This window comes from Thrips palmi, unplaced genomic scaffold (genome assembly GCF_012932325.1).
Source record: "Thrips palmi isolate BJ-2018 unplaced genomic scaffold, TpBJ-2018v1 HiC_scaffold_11, whole genome shotgun sequence".
Taxonomy (NCBI): domain Eukaryota; kingdom Metazoa; phylum Arthropoda; class Insecta; order Thysanoptera; family Thripidae; genus Thrips; species Thrips palmi.
In genome coordinates this window covers 9,317,356-9,344,610 of record NW_023144622.1, presented here as the reverse complement: position 1 = coordinate 9,344,610, position 27,255 = coordinate 9,317,356, and the positions used below count along the sequence as shown (strand labels likewise).

The following is a 27,255-nucleotide window of genomic DNA, read 5'->3' as shown; positions in this document are numbered from 1 at the left end:
TTAAGGTCAATGGGTCCTGTTTTGAGGCCACGTTGGCGATTTTTAGATTTCTCTGGACTTGCTTCGACGATTTTGTCGAAATTGCGTCTCTAGCTCCGTTTCTTTGCCCTATGTGGCACAATTCTGACTCTAGCTCAATGTTTTTTTGTTGTTTTTTTTTTTCCTTTGCTTAAAATGGTAAGAGTTGGTCATTTTTGTTTTTTTTAGCAGGGCGATTCAGGGGATCAATCATCTTGAGTGCGTTGACAGCCAAATCCATTACCATCGATTATAATCTACAAATCAAAGAGTGTACATAGTATGCTCTAACTGGAGCATGCCTGCAAGCAAGCTGTAGCTAGCGCATGCCTGCCAAGCATGCACTAACTAGAGCATACATGCCATGTACACGCTTCCTGATGCATAAAACTCCCCATCCCTTATGCAGTAAATGTATGCTTCAGTTAGCGTGTACATGGCATGTATGCACTAGTTAGTGCATGCCTGGCAGGCATGCGCTAGTAAGAGCGTGCTTGCAGGCATGCTCCAGTCAGAGCGTATCATGTACACTCTTTGATTTGTAGCGTAGGGGGTGCGTTTGTGTGGAGTGGAAGCCCGTTGGGCGTCTTGTTTCCTACTACTATTACGCTTAAGGAGTGGCGTATTGTTTCTGCGGAACCCGAATGGCAGTACACTGTGGCCGGAGTTCGGAGAGCAAGACGTGGCGGTAATCGAGCGTAAATTTGTATGTTGGAATCAACGTGTACGACACAAATGCGATGTATCAAACTTGAGACCTTGGCCGAATGCCGAAAAATACGACATAGGTCAAAGTTCCCGATGTTACTCCCAGCTTCATCAGATTTTTATTTCAACAATGATCAGTGTCTACAGTAGAGCAGAAGCGCTCAGCAGCTGCACAGTTCGCCACAGTTTGACCAGCTGCACATTCCTCGGCCCAAACTGAAGGCGTCTTTGAGGCCGAGGCGTCCGCACTACGCACCCGCCGCCACGTCGGCGTTCATCTTGCGGATCAATGGTCCGTAAATGCCCTCCGAGTTCACGGGCGCGAAGGGGCTGGCGCCGTTGTAGTTTGGGAGCACCTGGAAGGACGCCCGAGCTGCCGGGGCCAGGGCGCGAAACGTGTCGTAGACGTCCTGGAAAATTTTTTCCAGGTGAGTCCGGATTGATTTAGCGTAACACGTTTTTGCTGTAGCACTGCGAGATTGGTCAGAATCTTGTGAGAAGAAATACCGACACCTCCCGGGGGGGAAAGGGGGGGGGGGGTGTCTCTTCTTTCCTTGCCCACTCTACAAATCGAAAAGCGAGCATTGTATGCAGTAGGAACGCACTCAGAAAACCTTACAAACTACTTTGGGCCTTACAAAGAAAAGTAGTTTGTGTAACAAAGTATTTTGAGCATACGTAAGCTTACAAAGAAAATACTTCGTAATTTACGAACTATTTCTTCGTAACAAAGTATTTTACACTCCCAATTTCCTACTGAGAAATGCCGTGCTGTCATAATACTAAGCTAATTCTCAGTACTCTACAACTCAAATCTATCATAATACAAAGAAATTTGTTTGTAATACTAAGAAACTGGTCATAAGTTACTGAGAACCCCTCACCATACGTTACTACCTTCGCTGTGCTGTCATAATACTAAGCTTTTTGTTCGTATTACGAAGAAAAAGCTCAGTAGGATCTTGGGAGTGTAGTTTGTTATATGTATGCTCAAAATACTTCGTAAGGTTTTAAGAGTGCGGTTCCTGGTTTGCCCAGGAAGCCCATGGTTACCCGGGTGGAAGGATCTGCAGTTTAAACTTCATTGGAAAAGTATAGATTTTTTGAAATGTTAAACTTAATTTTTAAATACTTTTTTTCATACTTTAAATTACTGTAATGTATTGTATAATTGCAGGTAAAGTGTAGTTCAACTACAGTTGAAGTGTAGTAAACTATAATTAAACTGCAAAAAAAGTACCAGTTATTTCGGACAACTATAGTTTTTGGCCTAGGTTGCCCTAGTCTTCAGATCAGTTTACTATAGTTCAAAGTACAGTTATACTGTAGTTTAGTTACACAGCCAGAGTTAGTTCAAAGGAGAAGACAATCTGCAGTTTGAAATTTTGGTTCAAAATTCAAAATTTTTAATTTTTGAACCCTGATTTGAGGGGACTCTTCCTCCCTCTGACCCCTTGGGTGATTAACTTTGTGTTAATTGTGTTTGGTGATCGGATGTTGCCGGGAGTTGAACCTCGGACCCATGGCTTGTGAAGCAGAGGCCTTGACCACTGCTCCACTGAGCTTCCTTGTGGATAGGGGCTTGGCTACTCGACCACATGGAAAGGCCGGCTTTCCTCAGGAACTAGAGTCCAACTGCTAGAAAACTACAGTTTTACTGTAAGCCACTCTGTACTTTGAGTGAAATCCACTTGTCCAAAATGTAATTTATAATGAATTTGCCTCAGAAACCAAGACACCATGGAGTGATTTAATTAGAGACCACTAAATTATGCATATAGAATCATCATTTTATGCGCCACATTTTGACCCATTTATGCGGACTTTATGCGCCTAAAAATGTAGTTTTATGCGGGGTTTATGCGGGTAAAATTGTGGTTTTATGCAAAAATATGCGAAGGAGGAAAATAGGAGCGGAATGACAAATAGTAGAATTAGCTCATAAAAAAGTATTTAATGTTATTATCACATTAAAATTATTCAAGTTAACACACTTTAAAATTCAGTCAAGTAATGAAATGACTAGTTTCATTCAGATCAGATACAGAGATACAATAGAATGAATTTATCATTATCATTCATTTTTTAATCATTATTCCATGCCATGTCCTCAGCATCATTATAATACACAGAGTGGGTGCCTGCACCACCGCCACCAGCCACACCTGCACCGTCCACTATATTTTGTGCATTTTGATCATAATCATCGCCATCATCAACTTGCTCAGAACACTTATCATTATTATTCAAGTCAACTCCATTACAGAAATAAATGCACATCATAGCTTCTGCCTTCTCATTAGCCAAATTTGTTCTTTTGGGAGAAAATATGTCACCATATGCACTGAAACCCCTTTCACTGTCAACATTTGCCACACTCACATGTAGTACTTGCAAACAAGAAATAGCAAAGTCACTGTGGTCTTTCATCATAGAATTCAAAGCATTTACAACAAGGTCCTCCCTATGAGGCACTTTTTTCATAGGATCAGCATTAGCATTATTTTCCTTTACATGGTCAGAAAGTAATGAATGCCAAATTACAAAACAGTTTGTTGGAATGGAATCCAAAATTTTAATTTTCTCTTTTGCCTGTGAAATCTTTTCATGAGAAAGAGAAGCAGCTAACTTAATGGGATTAAAGAGCAGCCTAGATGACTCAAAAAATTCTCTAGCAGTGTCATCTTTCATCTGAGATTGCAACAGGTCATCACAAGAGACACACACCTGCTTAATTCTTTCAAGCAATGTTTTTTGTTTAGAGGAAGGAACTAAATCAACACATGCTTTTGTCTTCTCAAGTAAAACAGACTTGATGTCTTTAGAACTATCCCCGGCTTTTGCCACACTTGACATAGTCACACTCAGCTCTTTTACCTTAGCATACAATAAGTGAGACATTGGATATTTAGAACCCTCTACTAGCAGCTGCAAATCACAAACAGGGCCACAATAATCTACAACAAATTTTGCCTCTGCCTTAATTATCAACAGGTCCTCAGGTTTCAATTTCAAAAAATATTTTACAGCTTTTGTTTCATTCTTCTTCCCAGTCAACTGCTTTTTCACATATTCAGCTACATCATCAACATATTCAGACAAATACACAACAGATTTTTTCCATGTTCCCCATCTGGTCATGACAGGTAATGGAAATTGTTTCACTTCTTTAGCTCTAGAAAAAGAATACTTTTTTTTTAAAAAAAGTAACATATCTGTGTTTCCTTTTTCGGGTGTTTTTGAAAAGTTTCTTAGTATTGGACACACATTCATTAAGTCTATACAGTTTCTCAGGGAAAATTTTCACAACCTTATCCAACTTGTGGGCCCAACACTGCAGGTGTATCAAACCAGGATTATCAAGGAGTGTCCTGAGAAGACGAATACACAAGTTCATGTAGGCAGCACTGTCCGAACCGATGGCCACTATGTTCAGATGGGCAACTTCATAGTGTTGAACAGTCTGAAAAGAGAGAGAGAAAAGTTAAAAACTTAACTCTCAATCTAAGTACACAATAAAATAAATTCTAATACTATACACAAACCTGCAGTATTGCCTTTGAACATTCGTCTGCATTGGCATTCTCAAGAATTTTCACTGAAGCCACAAACAGTTGGGATGTAGGATTCTCTTTAGGGGGTAGCACCTTGAAGAGGGTTAGGAAAACCGCCTGGCCTCTCCTATTCGTTGTTTCGTCACACAGCACAACAATTTTCTTTCCCTTCACTTTATCTTTGAGATAATCGTCGTATTCTTCTTTCAAAAGGGGAACATATTTGTCTCGAAGCTGCTGAGCACTCGGCAAATCACCGGAACCTGAAAAGAGAGGGTAAAAAATAAATATACAGGGTTGTTTACTTGCAGTAGTTTGGAGGTTAGGTCCAGTTCAACCGGTACCAATACACATAACGACGAGTGTAAGCTCCTCGTTTTAGAAATATTTTACTCACCAGGAACGTATTTCTTGAACCACTTCCTCATTTCAGGCTTGTCAAGCTTTTCTAGTGGTATGTTAGCGTTAACAAACGCTCGCACTGTCGACTTAATGAACTCTTCTCTATCTTCCTTTACCTTCTTGGCATTACTCATACTTTCCGAAATAGATGCCTGCCTTTTTTTCTTCGCAGCCGCCTCAGCCTCAACTTTTTTCCTGTTGTTTTTGTGCAAATCCGCCTTGATGTGATTGTCAATGGTGCTCTTGCGCTCATGGTCAACTCTCTTGTCGCAAAATTTGCACATCAAAAATTTCTTGTCAAACACGTACATACCATCATCATGATATGCAAGCGCCCTAGCTGCCGCTGTTGCAGGGGCCATTGTAATGTTGATGCGGCCGGCAAAGCCGTGCCCCCCAAAAAACCACCACAATATCAACAACACTTGCGTCTGTCCGCAAACTCACTCACTACTCGAAGTCCATAACCTCGTCGAACATGCTGGAACGGGCGAGAACGCGAGACGGGTGGAGGGGGGGAGGCGGGGCGGGGCGGGGCGGTGGACTGCGCGACGTGACGAGTAGAGAAGGCGCAGGAATCAAAGGGCGCGTATTTTTAAATCGGTGGCGCGTCAAAAGCTGTAAATCGGCGTATTTTACGGGATTTTGGAGGCCTTATAGGTAGTTTATGCGGGAAAAAAGTGACTTTATGCGCATAATATGCAAGTATGCGTTATGTTGCGTTTGTGCTTAAATTATGCGTCATTATGCGGTCTTGTTTCCGGTGTAGACCTACCTAAAACATGTTAAACTGTCTTTCTTTTGTCTTTTTTTCATACTTTAACAAAATATGCGATTATGCACGCGCATAATTTAGTGGTCTCTAGATTTAATTCAGAGAGCCTTCAAGGTCTTAATTTTCAACGACTGGAGTCGTTACCTTTTCAACTTCTGAGACGCACTGCATTATAATGCTTTCTAGTTTTATTTGTGTTTGACATTTTATCATCCAGTCATAATGAATTTGATGCCACTTAGCTAGACCTTGTTTGGCGACAAGCTGGCTAAATTTTGTGGCTGTTGATTTCCACGATACTTTGTCACATGCTACCTGACTAATATGGAACATTATAAAATAAGCAAACAGAACCAGATAGTATTTTAAGAATTGGTTACATCCAGCCATATAGGTTTTTATATGGAAATTTAGTCGTGTCTTCTAAAAGTCTCCAACGTCAAGTATTTCAACGTAAACCTTTAAAAGAAATAACTGAAACTTCTAAGAGATATTTCCTTTTCAATCCTTATATTATTTTAATCACTTAATGTAATTGTTTTTGTTTCTTCATATCAAGTTGCAGTGCTTGACATCTTAAACTATGCCTTAAGCGAAAAATTACTGCAAATTGTAGTTAACATTCAACTAGTTTGTCATTGTGTAAAAAAGTATGAGCAGAAACTTTATTTCCTTTGTAGATCCTGCTGCAGATATAAGTGAAGGCGGATCTTCAGTAGTGGACTATTTAAGTAGATTAGTATTAAGAAACTTGTAACTTCACTTTTTAACTACAGATAGTACTTAATACCTGGTCAACAAATAGCATTTTCAGCTAGAAAGCAGTTTACATACACAGCAAACTACAGATCCATGAGCAACTGAAACTGGACTTATTCTGCACTTTGTTCTTACTAAAAACTGCAGTTTAGGAACTGTAGTTTTGGCACTACAGTTTAAACTGCAGTTTCACTATAGATCCTTCCACCCGGGACGCATAGGCGATTTCCAGGTAGTTCCTTAGCCTCGCGCATCGTCCCGCCCCGTCCTGAGTACAAGCTAGCTGACACCTTACAGTGTCCTGTATTCCTGCATTATTTTGAATTAAATGTGTAAAGGTGTCGTCTGCCAAAGAAAGTCCCATGCCTATTGGTGTGAATATATCAGGTACATATGCTGAGCGTCCGTTCTCAGTGTTTTGGCTGGCTGAAGGAGCGTTAAAAACCAAAAACCCAGTGGAGCAATGATTCTTGTGACCCTGTTTAACGTTTCAATCTCACCTCTGTGACGGTCACAATATCGCTGCCAAGGGCGTAGAAGTTGCACGGCACTGTGGTGGCCGCTAAGTTGACGTTTTCAGGAGTGGTTCTGTTGTATCGCCTCAAGTTTTCAGCCCGGCCGTAGTCGTAGTACGCCATGTACTTTACTGCGCCGAACAAGAACATAATGAGCCGCAAGTGCGAGAATATATTGGCCTGCAACTAGATGTAAAGTACGCACTAGGAAACTTAAATACTTACATTTACCATTTTGTTGGAGAAAATAAGTAAAGGCCTTAATCGATATACTGTCCAGTACGTTCGCGAAAGCATAAGAAAAGTATTGCTGAAAATGAAATTCCTTTCACTGTACAAGGGCACTAATTTTTTGTTTACAATACAGCAGCACCAGTACACTGAAAGCAGAAATGTGCACTCAGAGCCCACAGCAAGGCACACAGTCAAAAAGCCCTTTCATGAACCAATCCAATCGACTTGCCCGTTAGGATAAATAAATTCCCTCGATGGGCGTAAATTATGTTGGCTGAAGAAATGGCTTTTGCGGGTGCAGAGCACACAACTGAAAACGCATGCTTTTAGGTGTGAACTCATGTTAGTCCGCTGTATATAATCAAAATATGATAAATGATCCAGGAAGCGGAAGAAGGGAATAACTTGACTTATCCCCAAATTGAGTTTTTATTTAATTATTGTGCCTTAGAATGCTTTTCATCATTACACCAAATTATTTGACTGAATTCCAAGCAGTTCAGGAGAAAACCCACATAGAAAAAGGGTATAATTCAACTTTAACCCTTTTACGGTCTAAATTTCATTGGAAAATGGAGATAACTCAACCGAAGTCCACATAAGTCCGTTTGACAAATTGGCAAAAGGACATGACTCAACTTGTATTTTTATGAATCTAGTGTAAAAAGAATCAACTCAACTTAACCCCCCTCCCTTAATTTTAAATTTCAATTTTGAAAAAAGAGCTAAGTCCAAAAAATACACCAGAGTAATATACACTTTATGGACACTATTGTTGCACTTGACTTGTCTCCAAATTCCTCTTTGTTTAGGAAATATAAGGTGAGCTGACTCTGTTTCCCATTTCAGCGGAAAGTGATAAGTCGCAGAAATCCTCTACGGAGTGACCTTACACTTTTCTTTTTTTTCTTTTTTCCAAAATTTTACTAATGCTTTTTGAAATTATTAACATTTGCAACATTCATTTGTTTTGTTTTAGTTTTCCCTTCTAACAACTTTTGGTTTCTCCTGGAAAATGGCCAAAATTGAGTTATCGCCTTCTTCCGAGTCCTGGATCAAATGTACACAAGCCACAAGTTTTGGTCAACTCACGATATTGATCTCTTTGCTGTTACCCCCGAGGATTTGTAAAAGGTAGTAGCACGTGACGGGGCTGATCCGGCCACACAAGTTGTACACCACTGAGTGTATGGCTGGATTCATAAAGGCGAGTTCGTTGTGCAGCACCAGTGCTCCGGCAGCCTGATAAAAAAAATCCAAGACAGGCATTTCGGGGAGCAAGACAACTCATTCGCTGCCCGAACCACTATATAAGTTTGTTGTCACCTCATTACAAAATCGTAGAGGACGTTACCGTCACTTGCAAATATGATGACAGGCTCCTGTACTTATCGTATGGGCGTGACAACTATGGCATTGAATGTTTTGATGACATCCTTTGAAAAATATTAGCTCTGACATTGTCATTAACTGCTAACGAAACTTTTCACAGAGTTTGCAAAACTGTTGGCTGCGATCGAGAGTCAAAGCTAGCTGATTTAACATCATCTACAAAAAACAACTCAAATGAACTAAGCATAAACTCAATCTTCCCTTTTCACCTACTTCCACCCGAATGACTATTTACCCTGAAACTTCTACCCGTTCCTCGTCGGGTACATTTACCTCTACCCAAATGCAAGTCGGTTACAACTGGTCAGGACACTTTTACCCGGTGCGTCAGGTTGCACCTAGTTCTACCCGGGTAGAACTAGGTGGAACTAGAGCCCTAGAGTGGAGAGAGACGCCACCCCGATCCAGACATCTGGATGCACAATTTTCCATAGTTGGGTGAAAAACGGTGTAATGTGGCAACATAGGACGGTTTAGCTACTGCTACAAAAGACCTTATTACTGGCAAAACTTCTAAACCGTTAAAGTTAGAGGTGCATAGTGAGCGAGCCGATTGTAGCCTGAACTGTGAACTACAATCGGCTCGCTTACTGTACCCACCTAACTTGAACGGTTTGGAAGCAATAAAAGAACTTAGCCCTCGGACCCACCCGCTGCCTGCAGAGTCCTGCGCATCCCTCCCGACCGCTTATTTACATACCGTGGGCGATTCAGCGCGGTATGAGAATTATGGCGATCGGAGCATTCCCGCTCCAGGGGACTTGTACACGGAAGGTAGGACAGGTGATAGCCACTTCTTCCGTGCAGTAGACACTAGCGTGTGTCAAGAATGCTGCTGAGTCGTCAAAACGCAAATGAAATACGTTTCCAGAAATAACTTAAAAATACTCTAAAATGATCTTGATCATACAAACACAATTTTCTGTTCAAATGATATTGCTGTGAAGATACTTGATGTAGCCATCAGATTGGCATAATGTAGGATGCAACAAATAAAAAACCTTTTTTAAAAAGAAAGATATTTTAGATCAATGAAAAATCGACACATCTTTACATGTTCATTTTAAGGGGTGTTAAGCCTGTTGGTGGTCAAAATATGACCTTTTATCCCTTTAATGGTCCGTTAACTATGAATAATATAGATGTACTGCTCCAAAATTGCAGCTCCACTTTCTTGGAAGTGAGGATATCCTCTATGAGAGAGATCAAATGAAAGCGACAAGTTTCCGTAAACTGACTTGTCAAAAAATCTTGCGAGCCTCATTTTTAAAGTAACCATTAGGTGAACATAATTGAACATTGATTGAACATGATTGAACATGATTGAACATAAAATGTTTTTGAACTTGTCTTTCGGAGAACTCCAAGTGTAAGCAGGACTATTTTGATATTGTTAATGGTCGTTGAGATCAAGAAAAATAAAAAGTTTTAACTTATAAAATTTTTAGGTGTTGATCACTTTCAGCAATATCATAGAAGTGTGGTGTACACTTATCGTGCACCTACAAAGAAGTTGAAAAACATTTCTGCCTATTAAATATTATCATGCATGGTTTAAAAAAAATTGTGAACTTTTTTCCAACCTTTACGACAAGTTAGTTAACGTAAACTTTTTGCTAACTTTTGAACAGTTAATTAACATTAACTTGTTGCTAACTTTTGAAAACTTTTTCTTAGGAAATCCGCAACTCCCTCTAAATCAGAGAAGATGAAACTCAAATTTTTATACAGAACCACTATATTCCTCGAAGTTTCTGATCTGTTAAGTTTAACGTAACAAATTTAGTCGTTTCTCTCATCACTCCTTTTAATACCAAACTTGAGTTTCCACCCTCACCTCCCCCCAAAAAAAAAATTAGTCTAGAAGGACATACTAATTGGATTGCAGCTTGTTGCACTATCCCTTTTAGTCAGTTAATAAGAAAATATTAATTATCTTGACATTTTAACATAATTTTTTTTTTCTAATCCTTACAATTTTAAGTCGTTTTGATACTTTTTTCGGAAATGACTTCAAATTGAAATTTAAGGACACATTGGGTGTGTGGTACATGGGAGTCCACTAGAATAGTGGCCAAACCACATGTCCCGTAAAGCGGGGATGCTCCGACCGCCATAATTCTCATACCGCGCTGAATCGCCCACGGTATGTAAATAAGCCTCCCGACCGGCAATCTGGCAACGTCGGTACGAGTGGAGCCAAGCCGAGCCCTTAGCCGCGCGGGCCGAGCCGAGCCGGGGAGACACTGGCTCGCAGCAAAGCAGAGCAAAGTATGGCAAACCACGCGCAGCACTGGCCGCGCGCGCGCGCTCACGCACTGGCGGTGGCGTCTCTCTCCACTCTAGGGCTCTAGGTGGAACCTACCTCCTCACATGCGTAACTTCACACCCTAAACACACTTGGATCCCTACAGACCACTTGCCATAAAAAGGGGCGTCAAATTTTTACCGTGAGGGCGTCGCGCAGAACGGCCATTGTGTCGAATACCACGGATTTGACACGAGCGAAATAGCCGATGGGAGCGAGCAGGTAGGTGCCTGCCAGGAACCTCTGGTATCGCTGGCCGTGCACGTGGTTCATGAAGAGCAGGGCGGAGCCGGACTGGTCCACGCCGAAGTAGCGCATTCTCGTGCTGTTAGTCTTCCGGTAGACGAACTCTATCTGGGCCGGCAGGTCGTAGACGCCCCAGTGGTAGGCACTGCAGAGGATAAAGCACATTGAGGTGAACAGCTGCCAGCCACGTTTTGCCTCCCACCGAGTTTAAAACCGAGTCAATTGGGAAACACACTTAAGGAAAAATAGACTAGAAAAATCGTAGGTAAGGGTAAACACTTTCAGGAGGCACTACCTGAAATCGAGCCACGTTCGTTGTAGTCTGTTACGTGGTCACTTTCTCGCGGAGCATTGTAGGCACTTGCACTTACTAAAAGTCCCAGAATTCAGAGCTCGTGTCGCTGAGAAGTGTGTGTCCACGTCCAAATAGGTACCCTCGGAAAGTGAACAGCCAAACGTCGTTGCATTCTCGTGCAAGGCGGTACACTGAAAACGGAAATCCAAATGCAAAGCCGCAAGTGAGACAAATGCCAATGTATCGCCTCTTTGACTGCCCTAAAGCCTCATTATAATGTTCTATGCGCACTGCTTTAATTGATCAAAATGTACATTTTGGAGCGCACCAGATGTGCTTCAGAACATGCACTAACCTCATTAAAATGATCAGATAGCCTTTTTTAGTTTGTTAAAAGCGTGGGTTGCCTCGTTCCGCTGAGGAGGGGCAAGACCGCTTGCATGGATTTCCACTTAACTTAGATAGAAGTTGAACTCGAAATTTGAAAGGGTTTTTATTTTTATTTTATTTTTTTTGGTAGGAAAAGTGTTTGCCACTGGACATTAGAAAAATGTGTTAAATTAATTAAGTGCCGTCATAGAAAAATTTGTTAATCTTTCAGGCCCGTTTTGAAGTCTATTTACTGTGCATTTTTGCAGTATCTACTCCTTGAATTGTAAACTGGTCAATTAACAGAGTAGCCACATGACTAACCCAGGCTGTTTTCCTTGATAAAGATGAAGGTAGCTGCATTTGAGAGGATCCCTGGCGGGATAATAACCACAGAACGATACGAGCGGCACGTTCCGCTACGAACTCGGAACACTCCAAGGATGTAACCGTCGGAAGTCCGTCACGTTGTAGGCCTCTCCGACGAAGCCGAATTTCGGCGCTTCCTGGTCCTGGAACAACAATGCATCCAAAATGTGTTCATACACTCTCACTCCAGGGACGTTACATCACGTCGAAACGAATGTGACAGAATGTCACGTTCCTTGAGTATTGTGTCACATTCGTCCGAACGCGAATAAGCTAACTTATAGCTAACTCACATTCAAACAATATGTGTGACACATTGCAGGAACGTTACGTTTTGTCACATTCGTTTCAACGTAATGTCACGTTCCTGCAATAAGAGATATGGTATGTTTGGAGAAGGACTGAAACAACAGCATCTAAAGTGTGTTCATGCGGTTCATTTTATGACAGTTGTTACGACTGTGCATACGACATTTGAAGTAAAATCGACGCCTCCTAAAAAAAATCCTGTCAGTGCTGATCCAAGACAATCCTAACTGCTCCGAGGTTTCAGAGGAGGCTAAAAAAAAACTGCTCATTAGCTCTCTTCAGTCCAAAGCAGCGAATCATGATATCACTGAAATGCAGCTTCCACGTTTAAATGCAAGATTTATACTTTTTGACAAGTCCATTGCCAAGAAATTTGTAGCAGCATGTTGGCGTCACAGACTTTTATAAGAAATAGCTTTTTACGTCGTACAATCTTCGCTGACAGTTAGGATTGTCTTGGATCAGCACTGACAGTTCGGATTATTCCATGAGGAGGCGTCGAAATTCTTGCCCTGTCCAGTTTTTTCCCGCCCTGACCCTATCGGCGTTGCCCTCCGCCCCTCTGGGTACGCTTGGTTGTCCTCACCATCCACTCCAGCTTACCGGCCGGAGGTACGGAGGCACAGGCAGCACGGCGTTGGCCACCAGGCCCACCACGGTCGTGAGGCTGGTCACGATGTCCGAGGAGAACTGCGTGATGTTGTTCTGCAGCAGCGTGGACTGAAGCAGCGGGTTGAGCAACGCCGTCTCAGGCGCCACGGCACCGAGCAGGGCGCCAGGGATGGGCGCCAGTTCAGCGACTGCCCCCACCACGGGGCTCAGGACGCCCAAGACCGGGTCCAAGATGCCCCCGAGCGGCTCCACGACACTCGCCACCGGGTTGACTGCACCACGCAACAAGGTTGGTTTTTAGCATGATCTTTGTCATTCATTTTGCGATACCCCTGCTACAATTTTTTTGGCGGCCCGCCCGGCCGGGAGCCTCGCAGTGCTGGCCTCGCACGGGGCGAAAATCACCCGGTTTACTCCAGCAGTCGACCGTGCGCAGCTCTGACAGAGAGGATCCCTAGGTGCGTCCAGCTTGCAAAGTACGTGCCTGATCCGAGCGGAAGCTGGCCGTTCGCATGGTGTGGGCCGCCTGTCGCGATGAGCAGGGCCAGGGGCACCAACGCCCATAACTTGCAGGGCAGCATTGTGGACACTGGGAAGCAACACACAGAGGAATTTATAGCCAAGCTTTATTCGTATATTTGCCAACAAAGGCAATCGTGAACAACAACTAATCTCTTAGGCAACACGCTTAGTAAAAATGACCATCATCAACTAGTCCGAAAAATTAGGCGAAATTCGCGACAGGCCAAAGTTGCTGATGTGTATCATCGCTACTTTTCCTGTTATTGGATGGTTAGAGTCGAGGGGGAAATCTCTCCTGTAATAGTCGGGTCACCGATTCCTAGTATTGCGCAAGTCTTTTGTTCACACGAGTTTGCACTAAAAAGGAGGACATATGTGCAGTTTTTCTCGTACAAAAACTGTACGGAAAGCTCTTGTGTAGAAAACTGATAACTCGTACAAAATTGTACATAACAATTAGTGTGTATCAAACTTGCCCGAAAGAGGTGCTCCGAACGCAGTGAGAACCGGACACAACGAAGTCCCCGACTGCAGCGGACGTTGGAATCATGTGCCTTAAGGAGACGAAAGCACAGCCAAGCGGGCTGCTGCGGTGGAGGTGGAGAACGTGACCCAACGACAGCCATCGACGGCACGGACACGACACGCTCTTGCTTTCCCCTCATTTCCATTCGTGGTTCGAAGCACGCTCGGGAGACTCCCGTATAAGGGAGTGGCGCCGCTGGCTCAAAAACAATACATGTGCATCTCATAAGAAGAGTCACGTGTCACAGGCGTTGTTTCCATTATTACTCATAATATTTTGTATTTTGGCCCTTGCAGGGGCATCACCCCAACATGTGACCTTACACTCTACAAAAAATGTCCTGTCAACGCCGTTAATTTATTACCAATGTTTGCTGTTATGCAACTCACGGCGTTTGCTGTGAACTATTTCACAGCGTTCACTGTGATCTCGGTTACAGTGTTCACTGTGATCTGGCCACAGTAAACGCCGTGAATTGGAGCCTGATTTGCAGCACTTTGGTGCTCAGCGGCGTCAAACTCACAGTGTTTACTGTAGACCAGATCACAGTGAACACCGTGAACAAGATCACAGTGAATCGCGTGAGCAGATCACAGTTAACGATGTTCAGTTCATTGACCTACAGTGAAAACTGGTAATAAATTAACGGCATTGACAGGACATTTTTGGTAGAGTGTACTACAGATAGATCAATCTATGCTTCCTTGTGATCAATGGGAAATAACACTCAATCGAATCAGGAGGAAGCTGACACAAGTTAACTAATGTAAAACTTTGAAAAATTGAAGGCGATTGCAAACGAGCTGCAGATGAAAACAGCTTAGCGCGTATGCGGGGGCGCGTCGACAATTTCCGGACCCTCGAGACAGAGGCACATTTCCCGAGGCTTCACGCTCATTCCTTGAGACGACTGAATTTTTTACAATTACATCTCTTAAACAACGCTTGAAAAATGACAATTTTGTAAGGAGCTCTCTGCAATTTCCGTCATTGTAACGACAAAAGTTTTGTCCTCCAGGTTTAATAGCTTGTTGGTCAATATCTGCGTAAAACTTGACTCCTCTTCTTTTACAGTGGCGAGCAATTGAGGCAGTTATCCTTTGACATGGAAAGGTGGACGCCTCTTCACATGGCAGCGCAGGAGGGCTTTGCTCCCGCAGTGAAACTATTGCTCGCAAGGTGTGATGCTGATGTTAAGAATGCACGCGGTTGGACGGCGTTGCATCTAGCTTCGTGCGGTGGACATGCTGAAGTTGTGAAGCTGCTACTGGACCATGGCTGTGACGTCAACGCCACTGATGAAGCGGGTGTTACGCCTCTGCACGCCGCAACGACTTTTGGCCACACCAAAGTTGTGCACCTTCTGCAACAACACGCTGATGCCAACAAGAAAGACAGACGGCCCGACTCCTCTCCAGGAAGCACAGACTTCGTACAGTGACGTGGTGGCCAACCCTAGTCCGTGAAATATCGACGGACAAAGGTGTGCCTGGAACCCATACAACCACAGCTGCCCCACAACTTGAGGTCTTCTTGCCGGTGGCATCAGGAAATCCAACCCCCTGCCACTACGAATCCAATTGTCAGACATTCTTGCTCTAGCATGAGCAGAAATGCCTCACGCTTACAAGTGTGAACCACGTTTCTCCCACTCTTGCATGTGTACACGATAAAAACGGTTCCTGGTTTCCTCATACCCGCGTCCCATTGACTTTTTGTACTGGGCTTATGAAGGATTTTGTGCAGCAATAGTGTGAAGAGGATTTTATTACTTTGTTCAAACAATTTTGGCCAATTTATTCAGAGAATTTACCTGTGCCTAAGCATGCACCATCAAGCCAATGGATAACGGACAGTTGTTATTCACTAAAATGAACAAAATGGTTTTTAGTAATAAAGTCTTCTATACGCTTTTGTCGCTCAAAATCCTTCACAAGCCAAGTACAAAAAGTCAATACGAGAATGAGAAAGGAGGAACTGTGCATTTTGATCCACTAACTGTAATTGTACATAGTTAAAATGAAAAGTATTATATGTACCAGCCTTGCCAGCCAATGTCTAGAGTTGGAGCGGGATGAAGCTCGATAACTTGAGAAATTTTTACTCACCAGAGATTTGACAGCAGGGCTTCATGCTTGACGCTGGCTTACGAATTGAACATCTCGCAACTGCAGAAGTAGAATGAAAAAGTTGACAATTGAGCCGACTGCCTGCAATTTGTGAAACAATTTTTAATAAATCAATAAAACAGAGGGGACAAATTGCATTGTGATTTGTAACATCTTTGACATCACTTGGAACACTGAGAATGCAGTCTTGACTTATTGACACTTCTGTATCTTAGCCGCGTAATGGCCAATGGGACTTTGTCGCATAAGGAAACAGCGAACTTACCGACAGCGCCAACCCAAGTCCAACGTAATAATGTCGCAGAGGCGAACAGCAGCGGGGCGCCTCGTCAGATAGGTGCTCAGGACATCCAACTGACAAAGAGTGATCCCATTTTAGAAAAGGCACCTCTCGACAAGACCCCCTCCAGTCACCCAATACATTGTGGGCATGGGCATGCTACCCACCTCAAAAGACTAAGTAAGTCAAAATATTTGGCTGAGCGATAGCGAAGCTCTTGCCCAAAAGTGACTGTGTCTATCTGGGACTCTGTTTGTACTCATTTTAGACATTGTGAACGGCTTGCCAATTTTGTGGCAAGCAAACTACTGCTTTTACGGTATGTTCGTCATGTGCTTTTCTTTCCAACTTTTTACGAAGGATATACTGTCAACCTACAGGTACTCACCTGGTCTGATTCCTGCAATGTCAAATAACCGATGCTTGCCAGCGAAGTTGCTATGGTCAAGGTTTTATTACCCTGCAAAAATGTTGATGTAAATTGAATTGACAAAAGCTTTTCGGGATGATTCAACTCACTTAAGGGGACTCATGCATGTTAAAGCACTTTGTTAAAACATTTCTTTGGTGAAGAAGGATCAAGATTTTATGATTTCTGTACCAAAACCCTTTCAGATAATTGAGTAATCTTCATTTTGACATAAAGTAAAGTTACTTTAGACATTTGTTGGAAATTAAGTAGAAGCGTTTTAAATATTGTTTCTTGTAAGATTTTGTTCGCATACTTGCTCAGATCTGTAGGGAAGGGGGGGGGGAATTACGGAGACTCATCCCTAGTAGTGTTATAGAAATGACTGGAACTGGACTGGAATGGGCTTTTAATCAGCAATAGTTTTGAAAAAATTAATACAAAAAATTGTAACACTTTTTGAACAATTTTTTGAACGTCCGGACACTTGTGAACGTTTGTTCCTGGCTACCAGCAGTGGATTGCAGCTATCGCAATTTGCTTATCGAAGAAAGTTGACAACCAAGGCACAGTCTTTTCCGTTTGGTCTGGACCAAACAGATCGAGTGGGTTAGTAATACAATGATGGCTGATCATGCATATTTAGAGTTTTGACTTACAATTATTATCTTACCTCTGCTGTCACTGTATCGGCTGTGTGTAACGACCACACGACACAAAATATGTAAGTCAGAATCTGAGCTGCAAGGAGCGTCAAAAGCGGCAGAACAAATTGAGGACTTATTTTGTTATTTGCAGCTATGCCCGTCTGACCATTACTTGACATTACGAGTATCCAAATGACACCCAAGCACATATTTATCAAAACGAATGTTACTTGAGGACCAAAGCATTCGCAAATATCATCCAGGCATTCCGTCGTTTTGAGGTGATTTTTGAACCTGAAAGAAGACCATGCAGTCATTCCTTAGTTTGGTTATCCAAGAAGCATCCGTTTTTTCTCCCTTTTATTTTTTTGTCCTTTACCTGCTTACAGCGAGGTAAAGTCATAAGAGCTTGTCAACAATATATTTATCAATTAAAAAACAAAGCTGCACGATAAAATCTGTAATGTCCTTACGCTTTTCTTTAGCTTGTTTCAGAGATGTGAATTCTTCATTGAGATGTTTGTAATTTCTTCTCAGGGTATCCAGAGTAAACATGAAAAGAGACAGCTCCGCAGTTTCCAGAAGCTTCTGCCGAAAATAAATGCAAGTGCACTGTTGAGGATAGGCAATGCCACATTTCCCGTCCCAAATAGAATAATTCTCACTGTCAGCAGATCCTAGACAATCCTCACTGTCAGTGCAGATTTAGAACTGTCCCTAACTGCAGGGGTACCTAAAAGTGTTCATGAACTATATGCACTGCAAACCAGTGAATCTCGAGATCTCTGAAATACAACGCCCATGGATTTATGTAAAAATGAAATTTTGTTACAAGCAATTCGGCCAGTATTTTTACGAAGTTGGTGTCACGGGCTTTGAGAAAAGACCGCATTCCATGTGATGCGCAGTTAGGACAGTTCTGAATTGACACTAACAGTTAGGATTCTCTTGGATCTACTCTCACAGCTAGGATCTGGCACACTCTAAATGTCTTACAATGAAATTTGACCCATGTTATACGTATGTCACAGTGAATTCGGCGCAAGCATATACGAAGCTATATTCCTTCGTAATACGAATCTTTCTAGCTTCTTCATTTTAAGATACAAGTAAAAACCTTCGTAATACGAAGAAAAACCACCTTCGTATTATGCTTGCGCCATTATGGGAAATTTCTTCGTAAGACATTTAGAGTGCAGTTAGGATTATTCTATAAGGACGCGTCGATTTTTCACCTTGGACATCCTGCATGTGCATGACGCATTGACAAACTCAACAAACTCTTGCCTAGGACCCATTCAGTCTCGGTCTAGCAAGCTGTTCTAAAGTTTGTGGCACACATCTAAAACAGTCTCTCAATCGTCATACCGTTCGGGATATTTTCAGGAGCATGCAAGAAGGATCGAGTAAACGTTCTCCAGTTTGAAAAGCAGCAAAATTTAATTCCATCTTTGTGAAAAGGGGATCCGGACAATTCGTCCCCGAAAATTCGTTCCAAGGACTTTTGGGTCCGCAAACGATTCGCCCCCGGTAAAATTGGTCCCCCTTTCAAATTGGTCCCCAAACGTGTCCCCGGTTTTAGAATGGTCCCAGCCGGGACGGTCCCCATGCCGGACCAAGACATTACCACGAATGTGACGCATCAAGGGGAAATAACTCTGAATTTCGGTGTACAAATGAATGAATTTCGTGAATTTCATTGAATTTTTTGAAATTCAGTGATTTTTGTGAACTTTAATGAATTTTGGTGAATTTTAACGAAATTTTGTTAAGTTTTTGCAATATTTCAGTGAAATTTTAATAAATTTTTTTGAATTTTAATGAATTTTTTTGAATTTCTTTGAATTTTTTTGAATTTTAATTCAAGTGTACATTTTTTTCTGAAGTTATTTCCCCTTGTGACGCATGGTACCTCTTGATTTGTGTCGTGTCACATTCAATCGAACGTGACACCCCATAATCCAACAATCATGGCGTGTCACATTCAAAAGAACATGAAAAATTGAGCATGTCACATTACGATTACAACGAATGTCACAATACTACGTGGGTGTCACAATCGTTTTAATTTGACAGTTCTCCAGCTGATTTCACACCCGGAGTAATGTGACAAAGCGGTGCCGTATGTCACATTCGTTCGTCTGTAAATTTTCGCCGTTTGTCACGCCTAAACTAACATCGCCGTTATCACGTGAATACGAACGTGCCGTCACGTTCCTTGGCTACTAGTGTATAGGAGTGTTAGTGTTGTAGATCGCTACGACACTTACCACGAGGCAGACGACATCCTGTGCTACCTGCGCGCCGTCGGCCACAACGTGACGGAGAATATATAAAAGTCTTTGGCTGCACCTTTTCTTTCTTAAGTTTTGAAGTAAGAAAATGAAATTCTGAAAAACATTATTTAGGGGCAAATTGTCTAGGGACCAGTCATATTTGGGGACGAACAGTGTGGGGTTCCTATTGTCCCGGGGACGAAATAGGGGGTACGAATAGTCCGGGGACCAATTTTCGGGGACGAATTGTCCTAGACCCTGTGAAAAGAGTAACCAAAATATCAGTGTAGTTTGCCCAGTGATGGCCACCCTTTGAATAGTGATGGCTGTGCCCTGCTCGGTGATGGCTTCTTTAGGTTTTGAGAGGGGAGTAGCTCTTTGCTTCTTTTTTTGACAGTACTAAGTGAGAAATAAAGTAAAAATTCCAAATCTGCGAAGCAAACGCTGCGACTACTGATTTGATCTCACCAACATAAAATGAACAAAACATGTAAACGCAGCATTTGGTGCGCTGAGCCCCTGCGGCCACCCACGACAATTTTTGTGGTGTTGTGTTGCCAATAGATGAGGGTACAAAACCCCAAAAGCTCGATTGTTCAACTTCTCTCGCCTGGATGTGACGTCAGCGCGAAGTCCAAAGTGGCCATCACTGGGCACCTTACCCTACTCACCTCTGCGACCATGAAGAAGTGCAGGGACGTGACCCAAGGACTCAAAGGACCTCGAACACTTAGTGATAAAATGATAATGGAAACAGTTGTGGCCATGTCCAGGTAGAAAATGATGAGAGCTTTGGACGACGTCATGGGCATCTCATTCAGGATGGCAGGGTCCGTGAGGACGCGGTGCAGGAGCGGGTACTGGCGTCGAACAGTGTACAGCCGAATCAAGGCCGCTCCAAAGGCCGTGGAGATTACCATGGCCACGCATATGACTTCGGCCAGTGCCATGCGTGCTTTTGTGGGATACATAATGAGTGTTGACGCATAATACAACAAAAGCCACATGCAGCCGATGGTTGATGTGAGTGTTACACAGACGCTGTACCTAAAAGACAAAACAAGATGGTAGGATGGGGTGCTGTCCGGAACCTCTTGATACGAATCGTTTTTGTTTGCCTTAAGAAAACAAAATTCCGTTTGGTTTCAACTAATATTTCTCGGAGCATGGGGTCCTGGTAGGAGGTAAACTGCATGACTTTTCTCCGATATGTTTAAGAGGGCTTTTCCGAAGCATTCTTTAGTGTGAAATAGACAAAGAAGGGCCCGTGTCCTGCGAGCTTATTTGACTTACAACTTGTAGGGCTCGCGGGAGAAGTAGGTATTTTTAATTTTTTTTAAGTAAGTATTTTTAATTTTTTTTCAGCCTCCTATTCTTCCATCACGCTGACATTGAAGTGGACATCACCATTGGATTCTCCATGCCCTTTTACCCCTTCACCGTCTTGGGTAGCGGGTCTGGTGGCACTTTTTGAATTTTCGCTAACTTTTTAGATTTGGTCAACATCCTTGCGCGCAGGATTTCAAACCCAAATATCGTCCCAAAAATCTGACGAAGTTGCCACATCCTTTTACGGTCAAAATGAAGGAAGCAAGGGAGCCAGATTCAAAAACATGTTTTCTTTTGGTTTTAATCTTAAAGACTGGAATCATGATTGTTTTTATGCCGCTTTTGGACATCCACTGTAACTAAAGATTGACTTAAAAAAAAGAAGTAAAAACTCTCCCTTGTCTTCTATCTATATAAACACTGATCATTTTAAGCTGTCACATAAAATTTTACCTTTTACGGTCTCCGAACTATCCTGCGCGCAAGGTAAAAAGAAAGGTCACTGGGAAAATACATTTAGAATTTTGAGGGCTATACCTAACCTCACAGTGATTGAAAGAATTAAAAGATTCTTATGCCGATTTGACTAAGTAATTTTTACATTTTCCTCGGAAATTTCGGACAGTGTGTGGATAGCCATGCTGCTAGGCAGCATTTTATTCCCCATCCTTCATGGTCGGCTTTTTGACCGTAAGTTTGGAATTTCCAACGAGCACGATCGATTTACTCACCAACGCAGCCAACGAGTCGACGTTACTGCGCTTCCGGTTTGCTGGTAGGGAGCCAGACCCAAGATTCGGAAAAGCCTCAGCGGGAACGTCTCCATCGCTAACTTGTGGGTGATTCCTCTCCTTCTTAAGTCACTTGATGCGGAGAGGGGATCCCCCATCGTGTCAACGCTCTTTTTCTCAATTAATCTAAAAAAGGGTGAAGTATTAGACGGACAGCCCCAGTCTAGCGGACTAACACCTGCAAGAAAAAGTGGGATCAAAAACACCAGAAGCTTCCAGTGTTTTTATCCCACATTTTCAGTCTACCCGATTGGATAAGCCGCCATCTTTGCTCCTTCTTTTTCTTCACCTTCGCACACTGGCAAACACTGAAAACGTAATGGTCGGACACATGGCCAAATTATGGCGTGACAAAAAGTCACGACAAAAATTGGCGTGACACGAAATTCACGCCGAAAAACGGCGTGACATGTGAGTCGCGCTCTCATTTAGCGTGAATGAACACGCGTTTTCGGAGACAAGTCACGCCAAAAAGCGGCGTGACAAGAAATTCACGCGAAAAATTGGCGTGAATTTTTGAGTCACGCCGATTTTTGGCGTGACTTTTCTGTCATGCCGTTTAATGGCGCGACACTTAATTCACGCCCCTGCAGCGGCACGAAGTCAAGCCGATAGATTTTCAGTGAAAAAAACAAAACTACGGACGATATGAACATAGCCTATGTGGTGCAATGCATTGAGACATTGCATCATTGCATCACACGTGCCATATCCACATTGCACCTTACGTGCAATACGTTCAGAAAACGCTCTTCTGCAGTAGCTTTTACAATGCCTTCATTTTCTTCGTACTACGAAGCGGTTCTTCGTTGGGTTTTTGTGCGCCTATTATTGTATTGGTCCACGAACAGAATCCGCACAGTAAAAACTCTACGAAGAATCGCTTCGTAATACGAAGAAAATGAAGGCATTGTAAAATCTACGAAGAAGTGCTTCGTATTATGAAGCAAAATCGTTCGTAATACGAAGCATTTCTTCATAATACGAAGCAATTCTACAATGCCTTCATTTTCATGGTAGTTATGAAGCAAATACTTTGTAGGCTTTTAAGAGTGCGTGTTTTTGAACACAATGTATGATGCTTACCATACCTCACAACTAACTTGTTACTCATGCAGCTGTGGGCTGGTTGTAGGTCAGCTGGTTGCGGTGTGGACGCATGGACTGAAAGCAATACGTGCAGAAAGGTCGATGCGCCGGTGGGGCTGCGTGTGCCATTCAACTTCATTACTCAGATAAGAGCGCGTGTGAGGCGGCGGGGTCACTCTGACGGGTGGGAGGCCACCGAAGGGAAAATTTCGCTCCGAGCGTTTGGTGAGGAAGGGACTGAGACCCTGGGTCACCTTTGCACAAGTTCCGGACTTCAGCACTACACTCTAAATGTCTTACAATGAAATTTGACCAATGTAATACGTATGTCACGGTGAATTCGGCGCTAGCATAATACGAAGCTATATTCCTTCGTAATACGAATCTTTCTAGCTTTTTCATTGTAAGATACAAGGAAAAACCTTCGTAATACGAAGAAAAACCACCTTCGTATTATGCTTGCGCCATTTCCTTCCTATTATGGGAAATTTCTTCGTAAGACATTTAGAGTGTACCTTCGGCGCTTCATTACGAATGGCAGACCTCTTTGGAAGATATCGGCTAGGACATCGACGTGAGCTCCAGTTGGGTCAACATGTTTCAGGGGTTATCCCAATGGTTATCAACCTTGGGGTGACGAAAAAAGTTTGTGGGGTCGCGGCGAGGTGGCTGGGGTCGCCTGGGGTCGCGGTGGTTTCCCGGCTAAGGCCGAGCACTGGATGCACCCATTGTTTTCGGTCTGGCACTTTCTATACTCGTTCTTTACCTCCTGCAGTAAAAGAAATTAAGAGTGGTGAGGAGAACGGGTATTGTTTTCGGTGTGATAAAAGTTACTGACCAAGTGTCGATCTTTTCACTTTTTAAGAAACAGACCTTTCCGGGATAAGCAAATTTGTGCAATATGCCCTACTCTTTGCGCATCCAGCTGATTTCTGGTTGAACGGAATTGAACTTGGTGCTACTGAAGTATCCGCAATACTGAGGTTTATTCCATTTCGTTGCAAACACTGAAAACGTAATGGTCGGACACATGGCCAAATTATGGCGTAACAAAAAGTCACGCCAAAAATTGGCGTGACACGAAATTTACGCCGATAGACGGCGTGACATGTGAGTCACGCCTTCATTTGGCGTGAATGACAACGCGTTTTAAGAGACAAGTCATGCCAAAAAACGGCATAACAAGAAATTCACACCAAAAATTGGCGTGAATTTTTGAGTCACGCCGATTTTTGGCGTGACTTTTCTGTCATGCCGTTTTTTGGCGTGACACTTTATTCACGCCCCTGCAGCGGCGCGAAGTCACGCCGGTAGATTTTCAGTGAATAAGCTGGGTCTTGAAGTGTGGCGGGGCAACGACTTGAGTACTGAACAAGAAGCTAAGCCCGGAAAAGTCTAATTGAGTGGTTTTTGCGGCATGATAGAAAGTTGATGAATCCATTGTCAGGCATGGACGGACCGGACAGTCGAAACCGGCGCGCAACGCGAAGGCTGTTGCGACAAGTAATTGTCTGGCCCGAACCTCCTGCCTTCTTATTTTTGAGTGATTCCTCTCTGCAAGATAATGGGGGGGGGGACAAATTAAGGACACTTCCATCTTGATCCATCACGGCTCTGCTTTATTGCACGCAAAATTCTTTACGACAACGGCATGGACAGCCCGCCCGCATGGACTTGACTCGCTAGAGGACCTGTACTGGTGCATCAGCGCCTTCCTGTCAGTCTTTAGGGTTTAGGGATGATTTCGCAGTCGACATTTAGGCAGAAAACAACAGGGTTGGTGCGTTTGTCTTGTCGACTTTGAATCCGAAACCGGTACCGCCCATAGGGCATCGTTTTGAAGTTGGGAAATGCCCAGTCGATCGATCTATTGCGCAAAATATATTGTCCCTGACAACAAAAACATGATACACTGAAAGTAAAGTGTCCGATGATGCGTCACCGGTGTTCACAGAAGACGAAGCCCAGTATTCACTGAACCCTTAATCCTAGTTTTTCCCCCCCTTCGACACCCAAAGACCCGGACATCACATTTAACGTCCCGGGATGCGGCGAATCGAGGGGAATAGTTCGATTAAGACGCAAGAACTTGCACCGCACTGCCCATTCCGGGAAAAAAATGTAGAAATCATGGAGTTTTTCCGAAACATCTGCATGGAGCTCGCTCAATAAAAGCAAACGCTGGGCTTTGTCCAAAAAATTTCGGAATTTTGAACAAAAATGCTTGCTTCACTATCAGGAAGACTCGAAAAAAAAAAAAAAACGGTTTGCAACCAGTCAAAGTATGGGGGAAAAGTGACCACCTCCTTGTTTGTCTCAGTTTTTATAATATCTTGAGAGGCCTGCAGGAAATTGAAGTGAAATTAAGCTCTAAGGACATGGTCCCATCTTGGGCCATTTCAGACTAAAGAATGCTTCGGCGAAGCCCACTTAAACATGTCTGAGAAGAGGCTTGCATTTTACCTCCCATCAGGACCCAAGGACACTAAAAATTGAATGGCGAGACTGATAGCCAAAATTTGGTGAGACAAAAGTCTCACCATTTTTTTGGCGAGAAACAAATGTCTCGCCAAAATATGGCAATAATTGACTGGGATATATTTCCCTGCATCCAATAGAGTGGGGTTGCAATTATTCCCATATTTTGGATGGCGAGACTTTTGTTTCTCGCCACAGAATGGCGAGACTTTGTTTCTTTCCCCTAGGATGGAATGAATTCCGTCCTTTGACTTAACACTACAAACCTAACTGTCTACTAAGTACACACTTACAAATGTATGCTTGCAAGTACACACTTACAAACGCATGCTTGACGCCGTATAACTCCATGCGTAAGTGTGTACTTGACCAAGCATGCATTTGTAAGTGTGTACTTAGTAGACAGGTTCGCAGTGTTTTCAGTGTAATGCTCCGAAGAAAATTTGTTTAAGCCCCGAGAAAATTAGTTCCCCCAACACAAGTTTGTTTCAAATCGTTGTTTAGTCTCGTTTGAAATATTCAAAACATCTTTTTGAATCAGTTTATTAGCATGGTAAGGTTGGCAGCAGTTACCAATTTCTCATACCTGCGGCCGCGGCTCTCAAATAAGGGACACAAGCAAATCAGCAAATAAAACAAAAAAAAGAGCAGAACGGTTTGAAAATAAAATCGGCCTTAGTTTTTCAACATTCTAGAATGATTGAAACCCATTTGGAGTATGAACACAGCGAAGAAGAATGGAATTGACAATAATTTACATGTTTCGTTCCCCTCTCCCCCCTCTGAGGGAATCTCCTTTAGGTCAGTACACACTATGACTGAGCATTGTGAAAAGGATGTTTTTATTTTGACCTTTTAAATTGTTTTAATCTTCTTATTTTATTTTCTCTAGGGTCATTCTCTTTATTAACTTTCATATAGTGGAGGAAATCAAATAGATGCATAAATAGCATATGTTGAAAGTAGCAGGCCTTCTTATTTTGGTAAATTGTCTTTTGTTTGACTCGAGAGTTACATTCTATTGTAAGGCTACAAGCTGACATTATTGGAAAAGCCCTAACATTTTTAATAGAATCAACATATAGTTGTGTATATTTAATTTTATTAGAGTGGAAATTTATATATGGGGCCAATTTTTCGAATTTCCCGGCATTTTGATTTCTATTTATTTTCAAGTTTGAATTTTGACGAGTGGCAGATTGATCACATTGGTACCACATTGGTGCCATTGGTTACCACCAGCCACCCCTGAGCCCACTCCCTATCCCTTCTACACAACTTTTTTTCTTTCTCCAAACTCCTACACAAGAACCAAATTGACTTCGTGACTCCTACGATTTCTTAAAATCGTATTTTTGTAAAAATCGACACAATCCCCCCCCCCCTTTTCCCCCTCGGCGTCACAACTTCACACCTTGCGAGGCCCCCACCCCCTACAACGCGTGGTATATTTTATGAACAGCCCCGAATATTGAGACATTTTTGCCTCGCTCAACCTTGGGCTATGAGCCTCGCCTTTCAACTTTCGTTGTAGGGTATTCTTTGACAGAACCACATGCTTCATCTAGGATCGACCTGAATCTTAACGCCCATCGTACCCTTCGTATAACACACGGTTCTTTCTTGTCTGCTGGCGCGCCGCCGTGTTCCACAAATATGCGGTAGAAGTCCGGGAGCTGGTCACGCATTGCAGAGCACCCGGTGTTGCCGAAGTTCATGACGAATGCATTCTCTTTCCATTGGTTGTTGCTTCGGATGGCCATGTCAATAGATGTCTAAAATCGACGAAAAACAAAAAAGCAAAAATATAATTGAAAGGGTGAAACCAAAACGCCAAAATGTTTGTTCCAGCCTTTTAGCTAAATTGGGTTTATTGAAAATGGGATGCATTTTCTCAATATCAGATCTGACTGA

General features: G+C 42.8%; 3 protein-coding genes across 5 annotated transcripts in view; all 3 read right to left on the bottom strand.

The window, feature by feature from the left end:
* Positions 1-27,255, bottom strand: part of LOC117639459 (gastric triacylglycerol lipase-like) — a 114,715-nt gene that overhangs the window by 81,015 nt on the left and 6,445 nt on the right. The gene's annotated exons all lie outside the window — the stretch shown is intronic.
* Positions 975-13,999, bottom strand: LOC117639463 (gastric triacylglycerol lipase-like). Its single transcript, XM_034375142.1, is given in 11 exon segments — positions 975-1,136; positions 6,717-6,862; positions 6,957-7,041; positions 8,058-8,207; positions 10,807-11,056; positions 11,283-11,397; positions 11,900-12,035; positions 12,037-12,087; positions 12,857-13,137; positions 13,350-13,454; positions 13,864-13,999. Coding segments are annotated over 10 exon segments (1,473 nt in total). The 5' UTR covers positions 13,447-13,454; positions 13,864-13,999.
* Positions 17,686-27,237, bottom strand: LOC117639465. The gene is made up of 5 exons (XM_034375146.1): positions 26,940-27,237; positions 22,866-24,753; positions 21,715-21,900; positions 20,326-20,701; positions 17,686-17,966 (listed from the first exon to the last, which is right to left on the bottom strand). Exons 2-5 carry the CDS (start codon positions 23,000-23,002, stop codon positions 17,778-17,780), a joined length of 888 nt encoding a protein of 295 aa, XP_034231037.1. The 5' UTR covers positions 23,003-24,753; positions 26,940-27,237; the 3' UTR covers positions 17,686-17,777.

Coding starts and splice junctions, on each gene's coding strand:
- LOC117639465 (XM_034375146.1), bottom strand. CDS start 23,002: ATGAAGTTGAATGGCACACGCAGCCCCACCGGCGCATCGACCTTTCTG. Junction 20,702..21,714: donor TCGACTCGTTGGCTGCGTTG/GTGAGTAAATCG, acceptor TTTGTCTTTTAG/GTACAGCGTCTGTGTAACAC. Junction 17,967..20,325: donor ACTTCTTCATGGTCGCAGAG/GTGAGTAGGGTA, acceptor TATTTTCGGCAG/AAGCTTCTGGAAACTGCGGA.